Source organism: Palaemon carinicauda, chromosome 8 (assembly GCF_036898095.1).
Source record: "Palaemon carinicauda isolate YSFRI2023 chromosome 8, ASM3689809v2, whole genome shotgun sequence".
NCBI lineage: Eukaryota > Metazoa > Arthropoda > Malacostraca > Decapoda > Palaemonidae > Palaemon > Palaemon carinicauda.
This window is the reverse complement of record NC_090732.1, coordinates 116,749,409-116,772,119: the sequence shown is the minus strand read 5'-3', so window position 1 is coordinate 116,772,119 and position 22,711 is coordinate 116,749,409. Positions and strand designations below refer to the sequence as shown.

The 22,711-nt window shown below is 44.9% G+C and overlaps 1 protein-coding gene across 1 annotated transcript in view; it reads left to right on the top strand.

Annotated features, from left to right (window-relative positions):
* The window catches only part of LOC137645849 (TBC1 domain family member 13), a 124,707-nt gene that overhangs the window by 99,738 nt on the left and 2,258 nt on the right, over positions 1 to 22,711 (top strand). Inside the window, exon 9 of the mRNA XM_068378832.1 lies at positions 2,923 to 2,980. Coding sequence (XP_068234933.1) covers positions 2,923 to 2,980 — 58 coding nt within the window. The remainder of the gene's footprint in view (positions 1 to 2,922; positions 2,981 to 22,711) is intronic.

Sequence of the window (22,711 nt, the reverse complement as noted above, 5' to 3'; positions counted from 1 at the left end):
TTCCAGAACATACTGTCTTACGTACGTCCTTAGCGATGGATGAGGTTTCTCGGGAGCAGGATGTCTTGAGGGCACCAATCTGCGGTCCAGATCCTGCTTGACCACACTAACTTGTGTTTGAGTGTCTTGTGGTGAGGGTCCTTGCATTCATTCTTGAGTACAACGGTGAGACTTCATGCTTTCAGTAGATCTAAGGGAAGTTTACTTTAGTCCTCTTGAAAGTACCTCCCCCTCTCCCTCTAACGTTTGTATGCCAGTTCAAGTCTCTGTGCTTTAGACTGCATATGGCTACCTGGGTGTTCACACAGATGACGTATTGGGAGCTGCTTGGGCCTATTTGCAACCAATACAGGCTAAGGTATCTTGATGATGGGATGATCCTGGCCTCCTCGGGGAGGCAGTTGCATCAGGATTGGGATTGGATTCTAGCTTTTTGCCACTATCTGAGGATAGTGGTAATGCTACGAGAAGTACAATCTCATACCCAAGCACAGGTTGAAGTACCTGGGCATGCGGATAGCAATGGCAGCAGCGAATCTTTAAAGGTTTAAAAGCTGCTCATTTATGGCAGGGACAAGGAATAGTGACATTCCCCCTATCGAGTAGGACAATGCCCTAGAAACTGACCATATATACATGTGATCAGTACCCAAGCCTCCTTTCCACCCGAGATAGGACCAAGGAGGGCCAGACAATGGCTGCTGATGACTCTACAGATGGACCTATAGACTCCCTCAAAACCCCCATCCTTAGCTCACAAGGACGGTGAGGTTTCAGCGACCAAAGATACTAATGAGTCTGAGTGGGACTCAAACCCTAGTCTGGCATTCACCAGTCGGGGACGTTACCACATCGGACACCACAACCCTATATCAGACAATCACTTTATCAGGCTCAGAAAGGTTGCGCATCCATTCCTGTCCATGACAGAAGTACCAGCTCGACACTGGCAATGTCTTCTTGGTCTGGACTGGTGTCTTGACGAGGTCAACCTCACCAGGTTTTCCACTCGACTCTCCGCTTCTGGCTTTACATCTGTTATCAGATATGTTGAAGAAGGGGGTGGTGCACACCTAGTCAACCTGGTCATCTGTGGGATATAAACTGGAGAAGAAAGGCATCTGCATCACAACGTCTTCAAGATGCAAACAGCCTTCCGAGAATTGTAAGCATTACAGAAGTGTGAGAGACAGTCGGTAGCCCTGAGATGCGATAGCACTACCGAAGTGTCTCATGTCTGTAGCAAGGGGTCACAGCCTTACACCCACTTTACAGGCGGACAAAGCCGATGCCCATTTGGGTGTATTTTCACACTGCGGACAGGAGAAAAGTAGTAATGAACCCTCAGCCTCTAGGGACAGGTTGTAGAAGCAGATTGGTCTCCACATCCTCTGGAAGTGAAAAACTTCTTGACCTGGAGGGCTCCTTGGTTTTTGATCTGTTTGCCACATGGCAGAACAGGAAGCTCCCAGGGTCGTAAGTTCCCCATTTTGGCCCCATGAGAAATGTTTGAAGATGTCTTCTAACATTCATGGGATCACCTAAACGTCTACCCCTTTTCACCTTTGACCTGATCCTGCCAGTAATCAACCAAAATTTGATTACGCTAGGACTCAGGGTGAACCGTTTAACTCCCAAATAGCTTTAGGCTGAGTGGTATCCTGATCCATTTGCTCTTCTTGTAATGGTCCCAAGAGAGCTACCCCTGTGGCCCGCTCTTCTTGGTCATCCGCACCCGCAGAACTACCTCCAAGCCATAGAGACCCCCGCATCTCTTCTGAATGAAAGGCTTTCCCGAGACATGGGGTAGATATCGAGGTTTCTTTGGAGTTCCTCTACAACTGTTCTGCCAGGCTAAGAGGACTATCTTCTGCTACTGGTGTTGTAGAAGGGATATTTCTCTCATTGAAACAGTTTTTACACCGATCGTGGACTTCCTAGTCTACCATCACTGAGAGAAGCTCCTTTCAGTTGTGGGTATCAAAGGCTACAGATCGAACTTGTGTATGACCTGCTGATGAAAGGGTACAGAGCTGTATGCTCCTGGGAGTTGTCTACACTCGAGAGGTGCTACAAGGAGGCTGTTCCACTCCAGGTTCTTGGGTCCCTGAGGTGGGACGTGACTGTGACTCACATGGCTCTTACACATTCCTGTTCAATCCTTAGTGAAGGTTGCCAGACCGAGTTCTGGTTCTTAAGCCTGTTCCTATGTAAGCTTCAGCATTGGCTAAGAGAGATGGAGAGATACTGTACATACACACTCCTTTAGTCAAGCATGCTGAGAGGTGGAAGAAAGTCTCCTTCAGTATTGTGTCGGACTTGTGCCTACACCCAGGTTTGAGTCCTTCTCCATCCCTTCCATTTAGGATGAGTCAGGTGGTGATCGAGAGTAGGGACATTGCATTGCTATCCGAAAGAGCCCTGAGACCTCAGGCTGGAGGGTCAGAGTCTTTATTGTTAGTAATAGCAGGCCCAAGAAAGAGACATCAAGGAACACACACATTCTGACTTCATGAGATGATCGATAGAAACACCAACTACTAATGGAAACATGGGGTCTTGCCTGCACTGGTAAATTGCTATTAGATAACTGCATTTCCCATTTGATCAGGAAATGTAGTCTCAGCGAAGATTTCATAGCATAAAGAATGTTCAAGTTTAAATATTCCATCAACTAGACATCTTAACTTATCGGACTTCTTTATAGCTTTATTAATTTTATCCATTTTTGAAGCTTTAGCTTGGCTACCTTTTTAGAGTTTTTTTGAAAAAATTAGATACTTTAGAGAGTACCATTTACATACTTTGCATATTTTTATTTGTAATGTGAATTAGTTGTGGTTATAAAGTCTGCTTTTCAATGCACATTATTTTTGTTTTGATGAGTAACTTCTTTGTATTAAGAGATATGTTTTTTATCAGTTTGCAGAGAGATGTAATGTTAGAGAATGACTTTGCTTCAAATATGAAACTTCTTCAGGTAAGAACAATTTATTTTTTCAGCTGTTTATAGGTAATTGAATTCTGACTCGTTAGTTTTATTCCAAAAAGTAATATTTTTTAGTAACTAGTTCTTCATCATTCAGTACTAAGAAGTTTTGTGCCTTTTAAATGTACTGTACTTTGTATTCAAGATTTCATACCTCAAAAGCAAAACTTGATGTTGATTACTGTACATATTATATTTGAATCTTCAATATTAACCTAAACAACATAGTCTTTTCAAGTATGTAATAACCTGATTTCCAAAATATCAATTCTTATCAAAGTCAATCCTTTGGCTCAGCTGAGCAGAAATTTACTTATCGTCTAGCCGTAAGAGATACAGGTAAACTATTGAACAATAATAATTTATTATTTTTGGCTCTCCTGGTTAGTTATTGCCATGTTAGTGTGGGTATGTCTTATAAACCTGTACTCAATTATACATAGATAAAGAGATGAAAGAACACAGTACCCTGGCTATTGGAGTCTTGCCTTTTAATGCCCCACAAATTTCAAGAGTCCCTCGCTGTTTTATCTTTTGCTAAACGTAAGAGTAATTAAAACATTAATGGATATGCTATATCTTGATGATTTATTAATGTTAGGTTAATTGTTTAGAGATTAACATAATGTCTACCTTGTCCAATTTCCACATAGTATACTGGTAAATAGTTTATTAATATGCTCAAGTACTTTTTCACCTTGAAAGTATTCTCCTGACTACCATTGAGCTTAGAGGCAATCTATTTTGTATACAATAGTAATTATTTATATGAACCCAAAACCTATCTTACAAGAAAATACTTAGACCATCCCTTCAAAATTTGAACCTTTTAAATACCTTAAAATCACATCCTTATGCCATAGAATAGACATAATGCTTTAAATACAGAATGTGTAGTTAAAATACCTGAGATAGGTATAATACTTTAAATACAGAATATGTAGTTAAAATACCTGAGATGGTTAGATCTAATGCCAGATACTTGACCTTTATCCCTTACAAACTGGGATTAAAAATTCTTTTCATAAAAGGACAATATAAAGAACTGTAACATTATTATCCAAGCTAGTTATAGTCATGCATATATACTTAGATTGACACCATTAAAAATAAGCATATCAGTTTCTTATGATATACAATAGTGGTAAGCTGTCTTTTAGAACCTGCTCAAAGACAATCTAGAGGGCAACTAATACCCCATGTTCTGAGAACGTAGTGGATAATCTCCAAATGGTTACGTGAACCACTGCTGGGTTTGGATGAATCGACTTTGAAATGGTTGACTGACCAGATTTATTTGTATGGCGACCTTCTTGGGCACTCTGACAAGAAGTCACAGATCTGCTGATCATTCCTCTTTTGCTGTTTAAAGGGACATTGAGCTTGTTTCACATCTGTTAAATAATGCTAGATGATTGGATTGTGTAGAGGTCTAGATTTGTCTATTATGTAACAAGACATCTACCCTCTATGCTACAGGATGCAGAATTCTTTGTTCAGTGATGTTGCAGATATGACTACATTCAGATGACCACACCATTTTCAAATTGCTAGGTACACCATACTGACCTCTTTTTGCTTAGCTGAACTTTTCGTTTATAATAGGAACTTTAAAATTATCATCCTGAAACATACTTTTTCATAGAGGGACCACGAGGGCTATGCACGCCTCACAAGATTTCCAAAGTAAAATTTGTCCTCACCATGGGTCAGAATTTAGACCAAGATCATACACAAAAAATTCCTATGCAGACAGCACAACAATTGTTAGTAAATCCAGGGCTATAGACTACTCTATTAATTACATCTACATCAGGCCTCAAAGCAGTGGAAGAATTAAAAAAAAAAATTTCCCTCGGAGTCTATTCCACCATTGAGGCACATGCAAAGACTGATATAGCCTCAGAAGTCCTTCTAGACTCAACAGGTTTCCAAAAAAGGTTACATAATCCAAAATCAAATCTAAATCTTGAACATCTGCAAATCTTAAAATTTATCCAAGTTTCCAACACCTCCCTTATCTGGTAAAGGGAGGGTGACCTTTTACTACTTTGGAGGATTACTCCAAGTTGCATCAATGACGACATAGAAACTGAAATACTGTAACAAGGCCCTGGCACTTCACTTCTTGCCATTAACCTTTAATGAGGGGTTTGAGGGAGCTTATAGGTCTATGTGCTTAGTCATCATACATTTCCTGTCCTTCCCTGGTCCTAGCTTGGGTGGAGAGGGGGTTAGAGCACTGATCATATGTACTTTAATATGATCAGTCTTGGGGCATTGTCCTGCTTGCTTGACCAATGTCATTGCCCTTGCCTATGGCATTCATGAGCAGCCTTTGAACCTCTAGGGAGTCTCATTAACTTTCTAGAGGCATATCTATTGAAAGGAAAGAAAATGGGATTGTTTTTTAATTTTAGGGGTAAATATTGATAAACTGAGCTTATGGAGAAGTAATACGAACATCAGGCGAGTATAGAAGCAATAAATTTTATTACATTACTAAAATTCTATTTGTTCTGGCACCAAATACAAACCTGTCAGCTCTTTACTATGAAGATACATTCTGGCGACAGCTGAAACTAGCCGTAAAACTTTTAGCGAGGTTTTACTCCCCTCTGCTGGAAAGCAGGAGGGTTAGTGGTAGGTAGACCCACCAACACAAGCCACTTTTCATTTCGGCTCGGAGGATAGCAAACAGTGTTTGTTCTCCTCCGGTTAATTCATTTAACAACCATAGTAAAGAACCAACTGGCCTAAGATTTTAAATTTTCCTTTTTTATCAATACAGAATTATTTCTGTAAGAGTTGCAGTAAACTAACACTTTTTACTTCTGCTCAACTTTGTTGCTATAATTTTGGCATAGGCATGAGAGCAGTGGCAAACAGAGTCCCTTTGGAGCTTCCAGTTGGGGGAGAATTCCTTTGGGGGAATCCAGAAACTAGCTTCGGCTACATTTCATAGTCAATACGCAATGCCGACCCTAAAATTGAGCTCTGCTCTTTGATGGGAAGCATAAAGCATTGCCCGGAGGTCCCCCAACAAGTGTTGGACAATTTCCCCTTCCGAGGGAGAGTTACCTGTCACCATCCACTGTCCAGTAATCTTCTACCCTTCACCAACCACTGTCCAGTAATCTTCCCGCTTACTGGGAGAATGCCAAGAGCGGTATGGAGGTTGATCGTCTTTTCTCGCCTGCAGGAGAAACAGTACTCACTTGATGGCTTCCCCTCTGGAGGATTCCTCTGATGGGATTGGATTCATCCATTCCTCGCAAGTTCTTTGGAGCTTGACGGAGAAGGAGTTACGTGACTGCTTGCAGAGCCTGCTCTTTGCCGTCGTACCCTCAGGGAACAAATTAAGTTTCGTGAGCAATTCCCTTTAGGGTCATTGCTGCAGATGGTGATGCCTGCCAACCCCCTACGGTCACCACCTTCCCCATCGTGCCCCATGGTACAAGTCTCGTGAGCATCATTCCTTCATGGTCATTGCCCCAGATGGTGATGTCTGGCAATCACTTGCAATCGACACCTCTCCCATCGACGAGTCTTATAGAGACAACAAAGCTCTTGGAGCTGTAGGGGGCCAAACCCTTTGGGATCTGTGCCTCATGGTTTGTAACCTCTTACAAGGGAGAAACCTCTTGGAGGCTATATCTCTTCAAGTTTATTACCTACATTGTACCTCTTCAAGACGCAACAAAGCTCATTGAGCTTCACGAGGTCGGTCCCCTATTTGTCCTCATGATTTCAAATTATTACGAGGGAGAAATTTCTGTTCTTTAACAAGAGAATGACGAGCCTAATGCCCTAGCGCACTCAACCCCTCACCCAGTAAGGTTAGGGGGTGAGGAGCTTGAGGAGTTCAGAGCGCTACTATCTACGAGCTTACCTACTCACTCATCATCACTGGAAGTTCAACAGTTAAGGGAGTTTAGTGTTCAACTACAGCTACGCGCTATAACTTCCTCTCACCACATCATACAGTTGAGGTAGTTAAGCGTGCACTCTTATCTACACGCCTAACTAACCCAACACTCGCCAACTGCAGAGGGTGTGCAACGCATTCGCCATCCTTAGCGCTTGATACCTCACTCGCCCATTCGGGACTTATTTTATAGCACACAAGTATAGTGAGAACAGCGCAAATTTCTCTATGCAATACATCCAATTACTCTATATATTCATCTTCTCACTACGAGTAAGCAATAACTGTGAGTGTTAGCTAGCAATACAAAGAGATATCATGCACAGACATTTAAGTTTCCTGCACATGCAGATACGCAAGCTTCCACACCTGCGCAACTGTCTCGTCAGTTCTTGCTAATGCTCGCCAGCAATAGCTAACGCTCGCCAGCACCCGCTAACGTTAGCCAGCTTCTCACATCATCACTAACGCTCGCCAGCGCCCACTAACGTTAGCCAGTGTTCACATCGCTAACCCTCGCCTCACCAAACAGTGCGCGCAAGACCTTACCTGCTAACCTCTGGGCTCCTGGCAAGGGTGTGGGTTCTTTGCATGCTTAGGCGAATAACCCTTTCATGCTGGACTATTCATTTTCATAAGAGAAAGCCTACCTGACATTAAGGAAGAGTGCGCGGAGAACTCCCTTCTCTGCCAAGTTCTGCGCAGGTACAGGTGCTCGCTAACGACTATTACTGCTACTAACAAAGTATTGTGTCGTAGACATTGGCGATCAGTCGCCTCCCTTCTTCCTGTCTAACCATTTATGTCACTTGATTTGGTATATAATTTACCCTACAAGCTAACACCCTCATAATATATGGTAAATGGAGGACATGAGTTACCTAGGTTGTGCATGCGCGCTCGCCTATACACCGTCAGATCTCGCTAGGAAGATCATCATCTCCTCCCACGTCTATTGACGCAAAGGGCCTTAGTTAGATTTCTCCAGTCTTCTCTACCTTAAGCTTTCTTTTAATTCAATACTTCTCCAATCAACATCTCCCACTTCATGCTTCATAGATCTCAGCCATGTAGGCTTGGGTCTTCCAACTCTTCTAGAAACCTAGAATTGTACGACTCATTAGACGAAACCCTCAGGGGTTAATGCCACAATTAAGGATGCCTGCTGACTGCTTGAGGCCGCTGCCTGCCTGGGGGCACGAGTCTTGTTAGCTATAGTTCTACCCAGCTATTGCTGCATATAAGAATGCTTTTCAGCCGCCACATCCCATCATGGTTCGGAAACGAGTCTCGGGAAACATAATCCTCTGGAGATTTTATCTCTGATTTCTCTCTCCTTATGAGTTAGATAGCTCTTCGGTTTACTATTTCTGCCTTCTCCCATCATGCATTCAAAGAAAAATAGTTGTGAGAAATAACCCTTCGAGGTTTTTCTTTTATTCGCTTACAGGGGGATAAGGTGGGCAGGCAAACACCTATTGTCAACAAGGCCTGATGGCTTCACTAGCTGCATGTAGTTTTCGTGGGAGAATCAACATGTTAACAATGCTACAGCTAATCAACAATCATTTCCTTTGGGTAATAATATTGCACTTCGTCGCGCACATATTATTCCCGCAAGCAACTCGACGATCTCTGTGAGGGTGCTCATACACTTTTAAGTGTTCACATTACTCAGGTTTGTTTTAGAGCACTTACCCAGAGTCAGGGAAGTGATGATTACAAATAACCACATGCGAGCAAGCGAACTATTACTGCCGACAAGGCAGTTCAGTAATCGAATGGGCAGTTGCATGCGTTACACTCATGAGTGAGGGATAGCAAGGACTACGTACCATCATGCATTTAGAACTTCGTTCTAATAAACCTTTCGATCTCTTACTACTAATTTGATGGTTGTATTCCTTCAGGAGAGTCAGGCTATTTATAATCATGATACTCTCCCGTAACTAATCAGAGGTAGTGTGCTCTCGATTAAACAACAGTCAAACCTCTCGATACGAAAGAATCGCCTTACAAAATATTCACTTTGCGAAAGGAGATGCGAAGAATTTTACTACTTGGATTACCAAAAATGTTTCGGACAGTGAAAGGCAGTACAGAGCGAGAGCCCGACCGTATCCGAGACGGATTTTAAAATTCGCGCCCCGCCAGCCCATAGACTCGCTACCATCCTCCTGCGTTCCCATTAGTTATCTCCCTACTCTGATGCTACTTACCACCACGAGATCCTGCTCTCCTATTGGCTGACATCTACTGTACTGTATCTCATTGTGCATCTACGCATTGGCGTTCCTATGTCTTTTTGTTTTGGCAGAGGTATTATACGCATTGAATTAGTGTTTGTGATTTCGCTTTCGTAACAAATTTACAGTACGTACTGTTATCGTTTGTGATATTACGTTACATAATTAGCCATGGGTCCCAAGAAAGTTGCTGATGTCAAGGGAAAGAAGAGGATGATGCTTTCCATGGAGATGAAGATGGAAATAATTAATAAATACGAGGCTGGCATGCGGTTATGTGTGCTCGCGAAGGAATATGGCCAAAATCCATCTATGATGGGAACGATCCTGAAGCAGAAGGAAGCTATCAAAGCAACAACACCTTCTAAGGGCGTGACTGTTCCAGCAAGAGGAGCCACGTCCACGATGAGATGGAGAGACTGCTGCTTGACTGGATAAAGGACAAAGAAATGGCTGGAGACACTAACACCGAAGCGATAATCTGCCAGAAAGCCAGCGCCATTTTCGGTGATCTCGTGCTTGCTCGGGCCGAAGCTGACGCAGGAGAAGGAACATCGAAGCAGGAAGCCCCAGAGTTCAAGGCTTCTCGTGGGTGGTTTGAAAAATTTAAGAGACACTCAGGCATTCATTCGGTGGTGCTTCGTGGGGAGGCTGCAAGCTCAGACATGAAAACGGCCGAATCCTTTCTTAAGACGTTCGACGAGTTGACTGTCTTGGAAGGCTACAGTCCCCAGCAAGTCTTCAATTGCGACGAGACTGGGCTTTTTTGGAAAAAAATGCCTCGTCGAACGTACATCACGCCAGAAGAAAAGAAACTACTTGGGCATAAACCTATGAAGGACAGGTTTACCCTTGCACTCTGTGCAAATGACAGTGGGGATTGCACGGTGAAACCCCTGCTGGTGTATCACTTTGATACTCCTCGAGCCTTCAAGACCCACAAAGTCACTAAGGAACATCTAAAAATGAAAAATGTTATAGAGGGCTAATGGAAAAGCCTGGGTAACAAGACAAGTGTTTATCGAGTGGATGAATATTTGTTTTGGCCTGACTGTGAAAAAGTATTTAAAGTATTTGGAAGAGAAGCCCCTCCCTATGAAATGCCTGCTGGTGCTGGACAATGCCCCTGCTCATCCTCCTTCCCTCCATGAAGATATTGTAGCAGAATATTCCTTCATCAAGATTCTCTATCTTCCACTGAACACCACCCCTCTCCTCCACCACATGGATCAGCAAGTGATTTCAAACTTCAAGAAGCTTTATACGAAATATCCCTTCAAGAGATGTTTTTAAATCATTGAGAGCACAAACTTCACCCTTCATCAATTTTGGAAGGAGCATTTTGATATTGTCATGTGCCTCAAAATGATCGATCAAGCTTGGCAGGAGGTTTCGAGGCACACCTTGAACTCTGCTTGGAAGAAGCTGTGTCCTGATGCCGTCTCTGCACGAGATTTCGAGGGCTTCCACGCAGACCAAACTAAAGACGATTCCGAAAATTTTGACGATCCTGAACCCGTTGCTCAATCTGAAGTTGCCGAGATCGTTACACTCGTGAAGTCCGAGGGTCTGGAAGTTGATGAGGCCGACATTGATGAGCTTATCGAGGAGCATCAAGAGGAACTTACGACTTATGACCTGAAGGAGTTGGAGGCTATTGCGAGTGAACGTCGTTGAGGAAGAGAGAGGGGGGGGGTATGACCAATTAACAATGGTAGAAATTAAGGAGGGTCTAGATGGCTACTTTAAAATGGTGGCTCTCGTAGAAAAGAGATGCCCAGAAAAAATTCTCACAGGTCGTGCGCTTAAGTACTGTAATGAAGTTTGCCTGAGTCATTTCAGGAAAATTTTAAGCAGCAGGCAGAAACAAGCTTCTTTGAGTGATTATTTTAGAAAGAGGCCTTCGGTAGAAGCAGATCAAGCGCCAGCTAAGAAACGAAAGAAAAGTGGCAGTGATAAAGAAAATACGTAGTGTAATTGAATTTAGAAAATACAAAATGTAAAGTAAAAAAAAATAAGAGAAAGGAAAAATAAAAGAAATTTTATTTTAAGTTTATCGTAAAGTTAAGTGTTGATATTTCCTGACATTTGTAGATGCGTTTCCTAAAATTAAGTGTTAATGTTTTCTGTCATTTATAAATCGGTTTTGTAAAGTTAAGTGTTTACGTTTTCTGCCACTTGTAAATGTTATCCGCCGATTTCATCCTCCTCTACCGCCCCGCACTTCGCTCTCAGACATCACCTCACTCTAAAGGTAAGGTTCCATATTTTTTTTACTGTATTCTTACTGTTTGCTCTAATTAAACATTTCTTTTACAGATTATCAATGTCAATTTATTATCAATTGATAAAAATACAGTACTTTTCATACATTTAGTACTGTTTAGTGGTGCATATCCTTTTTATAATAATTGTGGTATTGAAAGCAGGCCTCAAAAATTCGCATAAGCGAATTACTTTTGGTAACGGAAAAATATAAAATATTTGCCATTTTTAATTTTTTTTTTTTTTTTTTTGTAGGAAGGAGGATGTATCGTTCGCCGAACATTGCTATGATTGAGTGTCAGACGTAACGAATCTTTCGGACCACTCCCAAATCTTTGTTCTGCCTCAGTACAGTATTCCTGTTATAAAAACAGAAGAAATTGCTATCTAAAAGAAAATTCTTTCTCTGTGACTGGTCCTTTTCTGGACTTATACTTACAGTACAACACCTGTGAGATGAATGATTAGATATGTGTCTCATTCTTGTCTTGTGGAATTAGTTGCATGCGATCGGATGTTTACTTTTCAGTGATCAACTTTAGGATTTACACTAATGCCTTCTTTTTTCGCTAGAGTGTATAGGCTACCCTGGGGCTACCGTCTGTAAGCAGATATCCACGACCAACTCCCATGGGAATGATGACAATAACAGAACAGGGGTCACCCAGCTACAGAGACAGTTGCTTGCAACTGATTGCTTACTTGACAGCAATCAACTTGGAATGATTACTGGCTAAGCAACTGCTCGGCCCCTCATGTACCCCGTGAGAAAGGATCTTTCTCTACAGAGTCAAATGTTCCTTTCTCCTCGCAATTGAATCCTCGGGGTGGTCAACAGACACAGTACCTGGGTGGTACTGGCTGCCCTATTGGGTAGCTGGCTGACCAGGTATCCCAGTGCGTGTCCCAGTTTCTAATGACCCGTAAAGGAAGACTAGTTTTGCCTGAAAAGGTTCCTGGTACAAGTGGTCTTCCACAGCCTTTCCCTCCTCATGATGAGCGAAGACCTCCTTCTCTGGGAGGGCAAAGACTTCGCGTCATCCTCCTGTGGGATGCTTGATCGTCATGAGTGCTTTGGAGGCCAACCTCTCACCGAAGGCGACAAGCTGTATATTGATACACCCTGCCGTCATCATTGCCGCGTGCAATTAGGTAGCTAGGAGGGCAAGACCTTATACCTAGTCGACTTCTCTTGCTCCTTCAAGGCCTGGGTCTCTTCACATGAGGCCTTGAACATCAGCATCTGGTATTACTAATTCCCCTCCATGAAGGCTTTCATGTTAGCCATAAATAGCAGATCCATTGTAGTACCCGAGGTATTCGGGAACTGAGGGGCTCCATGAGCCCAGCAGATGTTAGGAGGAAAAAAGGGCAGGAATAGCCCCCGTCACAGAAGAAGTAATCGTCACCGTAGACCGGGAGGCCGTTGCCGTAGTGGGGTCTAAAGTGGTAGACCCACTGAATTCTAGACCTACCTCATCCTCTTACCCAGATGCGAAGGGACTGCGAGAAGAACACGCGGTCGTCATCGGAGGTATCCTTCGAGACCCATCCGGAGTGAAGTAGATCCTTACAAACGCTGCAATCCTGATGGTCCCAGTACGATACTGGACCTTTCATCCTCCAACACTTCGCATGTGTGTGTGGTATGTATCAGGACTACAAGGATGCCTCACAGTCCTGACACAAATCCGTACTCAACAATGCATCTACGTCACAGGCACCGCCTGTAAGGAGAAAAGGGTTTAAATGAGTACTACGTCCTCTAAAAGTCACCAAAAGCTGAAAGAAATGGGTTATTAACATTCCATGTTAACAATTGAGGGAATAGTAATCCCCAAATTATGTGTAAATGCAATTTGTGAGAAAAGTGGAGGTAAAGTACAAAATTTCTATTCCCCCATTGAAGAACATGTGATTGGAATAAATATCCTCCTTAAAGTCCGTTGCTATAGGCCCTAAGAAGGGGGGAGGGGAGGTGCTCATGGAAAGAAACGTCGCTCCTATATCTCCGCAGAGAAAGGGCCAATTAGAAGGCAACAGTATGGGTAAACTTAATAGTTTAAGCAGTCGACGCATCAATTAATAAGCAAGAATCTATAGCAACCCGAGGGCTATAACAACAAGTTGATAACCTCAATTAGGGAAGACCGGGGAGTGGGAACTAGCCTATAGAGTTATCACCCCTCTATCCAATCCACACCCTCAGAGGGAAATGGACAAATTAGTAAAAAACCAATAACCATATGTAGTGGTTATTTTCATGCAGGGGCCTAGAAAACCTTTCGTAAAAGGAGTTCCCAGGCCCAACATACATAAAGAAGCCTTAAAAGTTGAAGGAGTAAAGCCTTTATGTTAATCTGTAGTTGAATTCACCTACAGTCAGCAGAGAACCCATCTTAGTTTAGGTAAGACGGTCTCAGATAAAAAGGACAGAAAGGCATGTGCTCTAAGGTACTGGTACAGATATCCACTCCCATAGACTAGTACTAACATTGCCGTCAGGGGGAATAGTGCCAAAGGGCGGCGGAGATAACGGTCAAGGGTTTCCGCAGAAAACACCTTGCCAAAGGTGAAGGCAGTGTCGCCAGTGGCGGCACTGCTGTAAGCAGCAACATATCGCCGGTACGGGTATTATAGAAGAGTATAAAGTGTCGAAAGTTGGTGACAAAGTCGTTAGGTACTGGCACTGCCAAAGGCATGTACGCCAGATGTACCAGCGTTGCCGGAAGTTCCGGCAGCGCTAGGGTGTAACACCATTCCCTCCAGAGTCCTATGTGGCTTAAGGCACTAACACAGTAAACCACTCCCACAGACCAGTACTAGCCCCGCCGCCAGTAACGGCAACACCGTCATTGGCAAAGGTGCCCAGGGCGGCGGAAACAAATGGCAAGGGTTCCTGCATAAAACACCATGCCATAGCTGAAGGCACCTCTCCCAGTAGCGGCACTGCCGCAAGCAGCAACGCATCGCTAGTACAGGTACTATAGGATAGTATGTCAGAAGGTGGCAGCGAAGCCGTTAGGTACCAGCACTGCCATCAGTCTAATAGCCTACCCCTCAGGGAGAAGCATGCTGATGGCCATGGAGTGTCAGACCCCAGAAGGAACCAACCCCCGCGATCAAGTAAAATTATAAAATTCTTGCAATGTCCGTCCCGGAAAGGCTAGGATATAAAGAGAGGTGACGGCATGGGGTAGCTATACCCATGTATCAAAAGAGTATTCCTTAACAGTCCCCAGAACAGAGGCGATGGCAAGGAAGTCAGTCTCAGAAAGAAATCTAGATTCAATCCGAGGGTTATCCCAACAAGGAAGTCTCTAGACAGAGACACTCTATGCCACTGCACCCTGAATCCCAGGAAAGGTTAGAAAGACTTAAAATAAATGCCACGCCGTCAGAAATGGCAGCTGCAGTCCGATCAAGAAATCTCAGAGGCTAGGAGGTAACAGCAGTACATGTAAGTCGGCGCACCGACATGCTGAGATCACCCTTCACTAAGGGGAGCTCCAATGGACTGCGCAGTTCTAGCATGGGAGATCATGAACGAATACAGAATGGTGGACCAACAGATCACGGATGAGGGCTAGGCTCGGTCTAATAGGTCGATGCCTCAAGTCGAACGAGAAATCCCAGAGGCTAGAAGGGAACGGCAGTACAGGTAAGTTGGCGCACCGACAAGGGGAGAACACCCTTCAAAAAGGGGAGCTCCAAAGGACTGCACAGTCCTACCATGGCAGATCATGAACAAATGCAGCATTGTGGACCAACGGATTTGCCAACGAGGGCTACGCTAAGCCTATTGGGTCGATGCCGCATATTGATCAACAAATCCTAGAGGCTAGGAGGGAACGTCAGTACAGATAAGTTGGCGCACCGACAAGGGGAGATCACCCTTTGCAAAGGGGAGCTCCAATGGACTGCACAGTCCTAGCATGGGAGATCATGAACGAATGCAGCATGGCGGACCAAAGGATTCGCCAAGGAGGGCTAAGCTAAGCCTACTAGGTTGAAAAAACTGGAGGATCGAAGGCGGGCAGGCAAAGGGGCTCAATAAACTAGTATAACCTAGGAAAAAACCCTCTAAAGGGTAAAATGGCTGCTGCCAATGAGACCAGTAAGAAAGACCTGATCGCCATCGTCGAATCCGTCTCCGACAAAACTACCACTCTCTAAGCTAGGCTAACCGGGACCGACACGCATAAAACTAAAACTTAAACTACATTAATGCATAATAAAAGTAAACACAAAACAGAGCCCAAGGCATCGTAATGCTAAAATAAAGCTAGCTAACATGATACTAGTGAAATAATACTAAGTGAACACGAAATAAAAAGGACGGTCACGAACTCGACAAGGCGCCCAATGGCTAGCTGAACTCAGAGCGCCCGGCTCCCTCATTGCCATAAAAAAGTTAACTGACCACTCTTCGAGACTATCTAAAGCAGTTACAGCTAATTCAAACTGTAAAAAAAAAAGGGTACTCAACTTTGACAACGAAAGGAAAGCCATCATGCTAGGAATAACTACAAAAAGCTGAGAAAAGGCGCACTTGACAAAATAGGAACGGGTAGGTAAGCTGCGATCAAAGGAATCAGTTTATCACAGATGAACAGTACTATGAAGGGAGAGGATATGTAACTGCTCCTCACTTATCCTCTTCCTTAGATTCCTAGACTGGGTTATGTCTATTTTGGGTGCAAATATCTATGGTTATCTATGGATATGTCCCTGATTATACACGGTATTTTTGGGCTCAAGCCATGTCGTCCTGATGGAAGGTTCCTTTAGGCAGCTTTCTAAGGGATATTTGGCTACAGTGATACTCCCAGAGAATTGACCATAGGTCTCTAAAATTCTAACTCCTGGCGCGAGTATCCTTAAAAATTTTCTTAAGGATATCACATAATATCGGGACGTATTTCTTGATACGACACATGGCAATCTTCACCCCGAATAGAGTTTTTGCTCTGAGGGGTAAGAGTGGCGAAATTGAAGGGGAGCTGTCATCAAGGTTACCCAGTGGATCCCCTTCCCGTACTACTACAGGGTCCAAGATGGCTACCCATTCTTTGTTTTGTAGCGAATTGCTCACGGTGTACTCCCGCTTGCTCTCAGTGTTTTTGATCGCTATTATGAGGATTTATCATGCATTCTCCAGCATCTTCTGCCTCTGGAAAGTTAAGTATTTAATCTTTCCTGTGTATAATTTTTAGCTCCCTTCTCACAGTTAAATTAGTATAATTTAGATGTGTTTATCGGAGCTTAGCCGGTAACTGGAGGCGCCATTTTGGACGCTGTCATTTGCCATATATGCCTTATTTATTCAGTAGAACGATGTTCCCTGGATTTCGCTTTAATGAATTATAGCTAATTAGGCAAAATTATACTATTGAAGATATGTTCATGCAAGTATATTTCCTCTTCCTTAATTGTAACGATCGTATACATTAGAGTCTCGGTGATATAGCGTAGCCGAGATCTCGACCTGCGCTAGGCTAACCTAGCCTACGTGCTTTAGTATACTTTCGTACATTATCCTTGTATACCCTCGCGTATCATTTTATCAATTCAACATTAGATAGTATATCTCCTAGAATTAATTATATAATTCGATACTCGTCTCTTTTAGAGATTTAAAGGTAAACCCTTTCTTCCTTCTGAGTGTCGCCATTAGGCGACAATCCTATCTTGGTCTTGCCATTGAGTAGTGTACTCCGGCTTGACTAGTGTTTTCTGTCTTCCCTCTTTGCCGGTGAGTATCCCGGCTTGGAATTACGACAGTAACTCAGAGTATTCAGTCTTTATGCCGGCAACTCAGCTGCCAGGGGAGTAGTCATTCCCCTGCTGGCTTACAGTTACAGACATAGGAAGCCTAGCTTCCCTAACCCGCATCCAAAGTGGTAGTACAATGCCAGCACCTTCTCCCTTGCGGTCTAGAAGACAAGTCTTTGTTTCGGCAAGGTCCTGGGCTGAAGAATCGATATTCTTCTGCCGCCCTAGACCGGAAGTGGCCGGCAGTCCAGCTGACACCGTCTACGTCTTCGGCTCATACCCCTCCATTAGACTCGCGGGGTCAAGCAGTTTTGGCCCACTTTACCACGCTAATGGACGCTCTACGTAAAGAAAATGTAGACATGAAGGAGAAGATGACGAAGGAGTTCCGTGAAGCAACTCGGGTCGTCACCTCCCGAGGGTCTTACAAGCGACCCAGAGTGAAGGACCTGCCACCCTGCTCCGAGACCAATCCCTGGAGGTATGCAGAGTTCATGCTGATTATTAATGGTAAACTCTACATTTCGGAGATGAGAGCCATCCACCGGGACGACATTGAGTTTTGGCCAAACTTTGCGGCTTACCCGGAGTGTTTTTATCTGGCTGAATAGTGAGCCAGCGTCTAAAGGAGAGACGGAAAAAGGAGGTCATGGTCTTCAACCACGACAAGGCACAGGCTCTCTTGACGAGTAGCCTGAAGAAGGCAGGGTACACTAACTCGGGAGTTTCTGCACTGAACAAGAAACACCCTACTTTTCTTGCTCCTTCTTCAAGAGCTTTCCCCTTCACGTCGAAGGCTCTTCAAAGCGTGCTAAAGGCCGTTGATGCAGGCAAACCATGCCCTACACTAGAGGAGTGTAGGCCTTTGTCTCTGGCCTTGCCCACAGATGAGAAGGAATGGAAGGAGGTCCACCTAACCTCAGTAGCGAAGCTTGATGCAGACATCGCAGGACAGCAGTTCAGCGAGAACCTACCGAAGCTATCGGACTTTCTACTGTGAAGAGAACAGGAGACAAAGGAGAGGCTAGCCGCCTCCCTTTCCCTCCGGAACTGCATAAAGATGTGTGCAGGCATTAAAAGCACCCCAGATATGTACACGGTCCTGGCCAAGATGCACATGGCCACTTTAGTCAAGGACTTGTACGCTTTCGTGAAGGCCAGGAGGGCCTGCAGGGAGTTTGTGTTTGCCAATGCAACGGTCAAACACGAACCCAGGAAGCTGATTACTTTCTATATCTGGGGTAAGAACCTCGTCCCAATGGAAGTGGTCCAAGAAGTAGTCGAGAAAGCCGCTACGGAGAATAGGAACCTTCTCCAAAAGTGGGGCATCTCTTTAAAGAGGAAGTCTTCCCAGGAAGGACTCCAAAGTCTTTCTGGCCAACTTCTTCGAAAGATCACGGGAGTGTACCATAAAGCCTTAGGATCCCAAGAATAGATAAAGCCACGAAGCAGCCTGCATGGCGTACCTTGCAACACCCTTTGTTAGGGACTCTACTGAAGTGTCGAGGGTCATGGTGGAATGTGGTTCCCCTTTGATCTCGTAATACTTCTCCTTTGTAAAACGAAAGGAAGTGGAAGGGACGGAAAAAGGAGGAACCTGCCCTCAAGGAACTAGAAGTTGCAGCTATCTGAGCGATAGCTTTCTCTTTGGCAGCTGTCAGACCTTTGGACCAGAGCAAAGCTGCACTGGACCTGGAAGGCTTCTGGGCCTCGAATATTTCATCAAGAACCATATCCTTCCCTTCCTGATTGGTGGAACCAGGAGTGAACAGCTTGTTGATGGCCCTCATACAGGCGAGGACCTGCCAAAAGGTATATTCCGACTCGCGTCTCGTGTTCGAAGTGATAGTTTGGACTGGCCGCCTTTGGAAGATTCTCATCCGCCGAGTTTGAGGGGTCGTCCACCTCCAGGCTCACATCCAGAGCCTGGGGTAGGTCAGGATCGTCAACAGAATCGCTGGGTGGGCCCACCACAGAGGACCGCCTCTGTGGCTCAGCCAATCAAGCTTCCTGTGCAGCAGCGTTCTTAGGTTTCGTGTTAGAGTCCTTCGTCTCCCTACGCATAGAATGTTCCTCCGCAGTCTTTGGAGGGGGAACCTGCGAGGTCTGAGGCACTAGATAAAGCCTTAGCAGCAGGAGCTGGAGGCTCCTCCTCTCGGGGAGGTGCAGAAACTGGATGTTGGTCCGGAGGCACTACCTCAATGTCTTGAGGATTGAAGGGATTGATCGTGATCTCCCTGGGTGAGCCTATGTCCCTACTCATCCTAGGATAGATGATATCGTCGTAAAGTGGTGTCATGCCTCTCATCCTTCTCTTCTGCTTCTTAATTATGACCTCCTTTACCTTCACTGGCGTAAAGGCTAAGTTGGCCATATAAAAATTGGAAGGCTCAGGGCCTTCAGCATGTGATCAGGGTGGAGATGATCTGTGCGCTCTGTCTGCCGTCGACCTCCTCCTAGGGTCCTGACTTCCAACTGATGAACCTGAAGAGGGTTCTCAGGAGATCCTAGGGGTTGCCTTAACTGATACAGTCGGAGGCTGTGGCGGTGGAGAAGCCACATTCAGAGTCTTCACAAGGGTGGTCATGAAGGTGCTCACCCATGGAGGAAGCTCTGAACCCCTAAGTATACCCTGGAATTCCCTAGGAGCATGTCCTTTGGGTGGAAATCTAGGAGCTCCAGTCGATAGAGGTGACAATCTCTGAAGTATAGGAACACGTTCTTTCGGACGTGAAGGAAGATCTGGACTAATTGGAACGTTTGCGAACCTATTAAGGAAGCTCTTTGAACCCATCTGGGAAGGGTGTTGGTCTTCCACTGGAGGTGAAAGACGCAGACGCAGAGGGAGAGGCGAAGGTGTTGGTACCTCACTTGGTCACGTTTCCAACACATCTGCTCATGAATTGCTCGTGAAATCGTGAGATTCACGCACAACTGACACAATTCACAAGCATTTCTAGGAGCACTAGGAGCCACGGAGAAAGAGGAAGGTTTAACGCCTTTCTGCTGCCCCAGAAAAACGCCTACGTCCGGCGAAGTCTGCAGAGGAGGCCTCTGAGTAGGGACTGCTCTCGATGGGAGCGCGTTTCTGAGCGTCACGTAGGCAAACGCTTTGCTAAAATTCCCCACGCAGTGAAAGGCACTGGGGGTTTAGCTGTACACCTGTTAGAAAAATGGTCAAACTCATCTTCAGGTCCGGTCCGAGGTCGTTTGGAAGGTCTGGTTGAGGGGCTACGTGCTAATGGACTACGCGTATGCCTACCTCTACCTCTAGACGAGGAACATCTATACCTTGATCAGGAACGAGAGCGTCTAGTTCTCGTTCGAGAATAGCATGAACGACGCAAGTGGAATGCCTAGCTCGTGAGCGTGAGCATCGGCCTCGCGATCGAGAACGTCTTTCTCGTGAATGGTGCCCTCGTGAACGTGAGCGTCTTCCTCGCAACCGCGAGCGCCAATCTCATGATCTAGATCACAGATATCTAGAACGCGAACGTCTGGACCTAGGTCTATACAGTACTTTTCTCACGATCGTGTAGAATGCGATCGCGAGACTCGTCCTCATGAAGAGGAATGCCTCCGAGGAGAGCGTTGAGACCTGTGGTCTAGTGAACGCGAGGCTCTAGAGCGTGAGCTTCTTCCAGAAGAAGAGCGCTCGGATCATGATGACCTATGATCCATAAGATCTTTTGATCGTCGCGAATGGCGATCAGGGGAAGAGAGTCCAGAAGGGCAAAGCGATGGCATTGCTTGTGCTTTTGCGCTGCTGATGGTAGGAGCGCTGGTCCCCGGAAGATCCACACCTGCAACCTGCGTGTTCCTGTGGGGAGAAACAGAAGGTTGAAGGTTAGGGGACGACAAGATCCCAGGATGGAGAGATGGTTTGTCGTCAGCAGGGGGCCGATGAAGAGGGGAACGCGAACGATCACCTCATCCACGCATGGAAGGGCCAGGAGAAGGCAACAGATGGACATCGCACAGTTCCAAAGCATGAGATGTCGATGGCTCTGGAGAAGGTTCCTTCCTAGCACTACCCTGGAGAAGGCGCAGCAGATCCTTTTTCGAAGCGGGTCCCGAAATCCCTAAGGACGACCACACCTGCAACAGATCTGAAAGGGAGAAAGGCTCCCCAGTGGCTGGGGAGAGGTTGCTCCTCTAGGGAAAGCAACAACTCTCTCAGTACCCCTGGGTTGCCAAGGAGTTAAACGATCTTCGCTCCTACTCGATCGTCCCTCGTAAGAGCACGAGTGAGAAGGAGCTTTTGAGAGAGATTTTAGGGTGCGAGAAGAAGAATGCGCTCTGTTGGCCCCTGGGAGACCGGTCACGCTTAGTCGTCTTCTTCCTACGCCGCCCAAACTTCTGCCATTGGGAGGCAGACCACTCCCTACACTCTGCGTTGGGCGAACCCTGCTCGCATCGATGCCTTCGGCAAGTAGGACACAAAAAGTGCGGATCAGTCTCCAACGACGACATGAAGGTAACGCACGCGGCACCTTAACGCCCTGGACAGGTTCGTATAGTGAAGGCGATCATCAAGAGAAAACGCGAACACCTGATAAGTGAAAGCAGAATTGAAAAAGGCCAATGACAGTCAGGAGGAGAGCAGACACGTCCGATCTCTACTAAGCTACATGAAAAAGTCACGTCTCACCACTGAGTATATACAGTATAGTGGCAGCTGGGTACCCCCCAGCCTACCTGCTCAAGCGGTTAGGCAGGGTTGCCAACTCGCAATTAAAGTCTAATGGCTACCTCCAGCTGCCGCTGAAAGGATATCCACATAAATAACGGAAGGTTTGTTAGTATGGGAACAAATGTAATTTCATTAGAATCTTTCTCTGCTAGAGGTAATTAGTGCAAACCAATGAAGGTGTAACTAAGTCTTTGCATCCTCATACTTGAAGGAAGTTGAAGTTGTGTATGATTCATGTTGTTAGTTAGGTCCCCTTATTGAGGACTGGGTCCTTTTGAATTAAGAAATTAATCGTGTTTTATATAGTTTAATTTTTATAAGGTGGGGAGTCAAGGAGTGAGCTAAAGTACATTAAGGTGGATAGGTCTGTACCTTTACTTCTTTGGAGACATTCTGTTCACTAACTTTCATAATTTCATTGTGGGAACTATCCTTTTGCTGGGGTTATACTGTGATGAAGTTATTGGCTTTGCAAGTGTTCTGTAATGTTCTTTTAATTGAGTTAAGAAGTCGAGTCCTCTGTCAAACTTAGATTACATCTGGACAGTTATTCTGGCAGGGTAGATTTCGATAACTAACCTAACTTAGTTTACCAATACCCACCTTGAGGTCAATGTGGGAATCCTCATAATGAATATTGAGTAAGACTGATTAAAATCAAAAATTTTTAAAGTAAGTTTTATTTCAATATTTATCCAACATTCATTGGATCCTACCTTTGTAGCATAGCGATCACCAGTGGCCATTCATAGTGCTTTTAGTAGTAGTAATCAAACTATGGGACGGCTATTCATACAAATCCCCTACTAATCTTG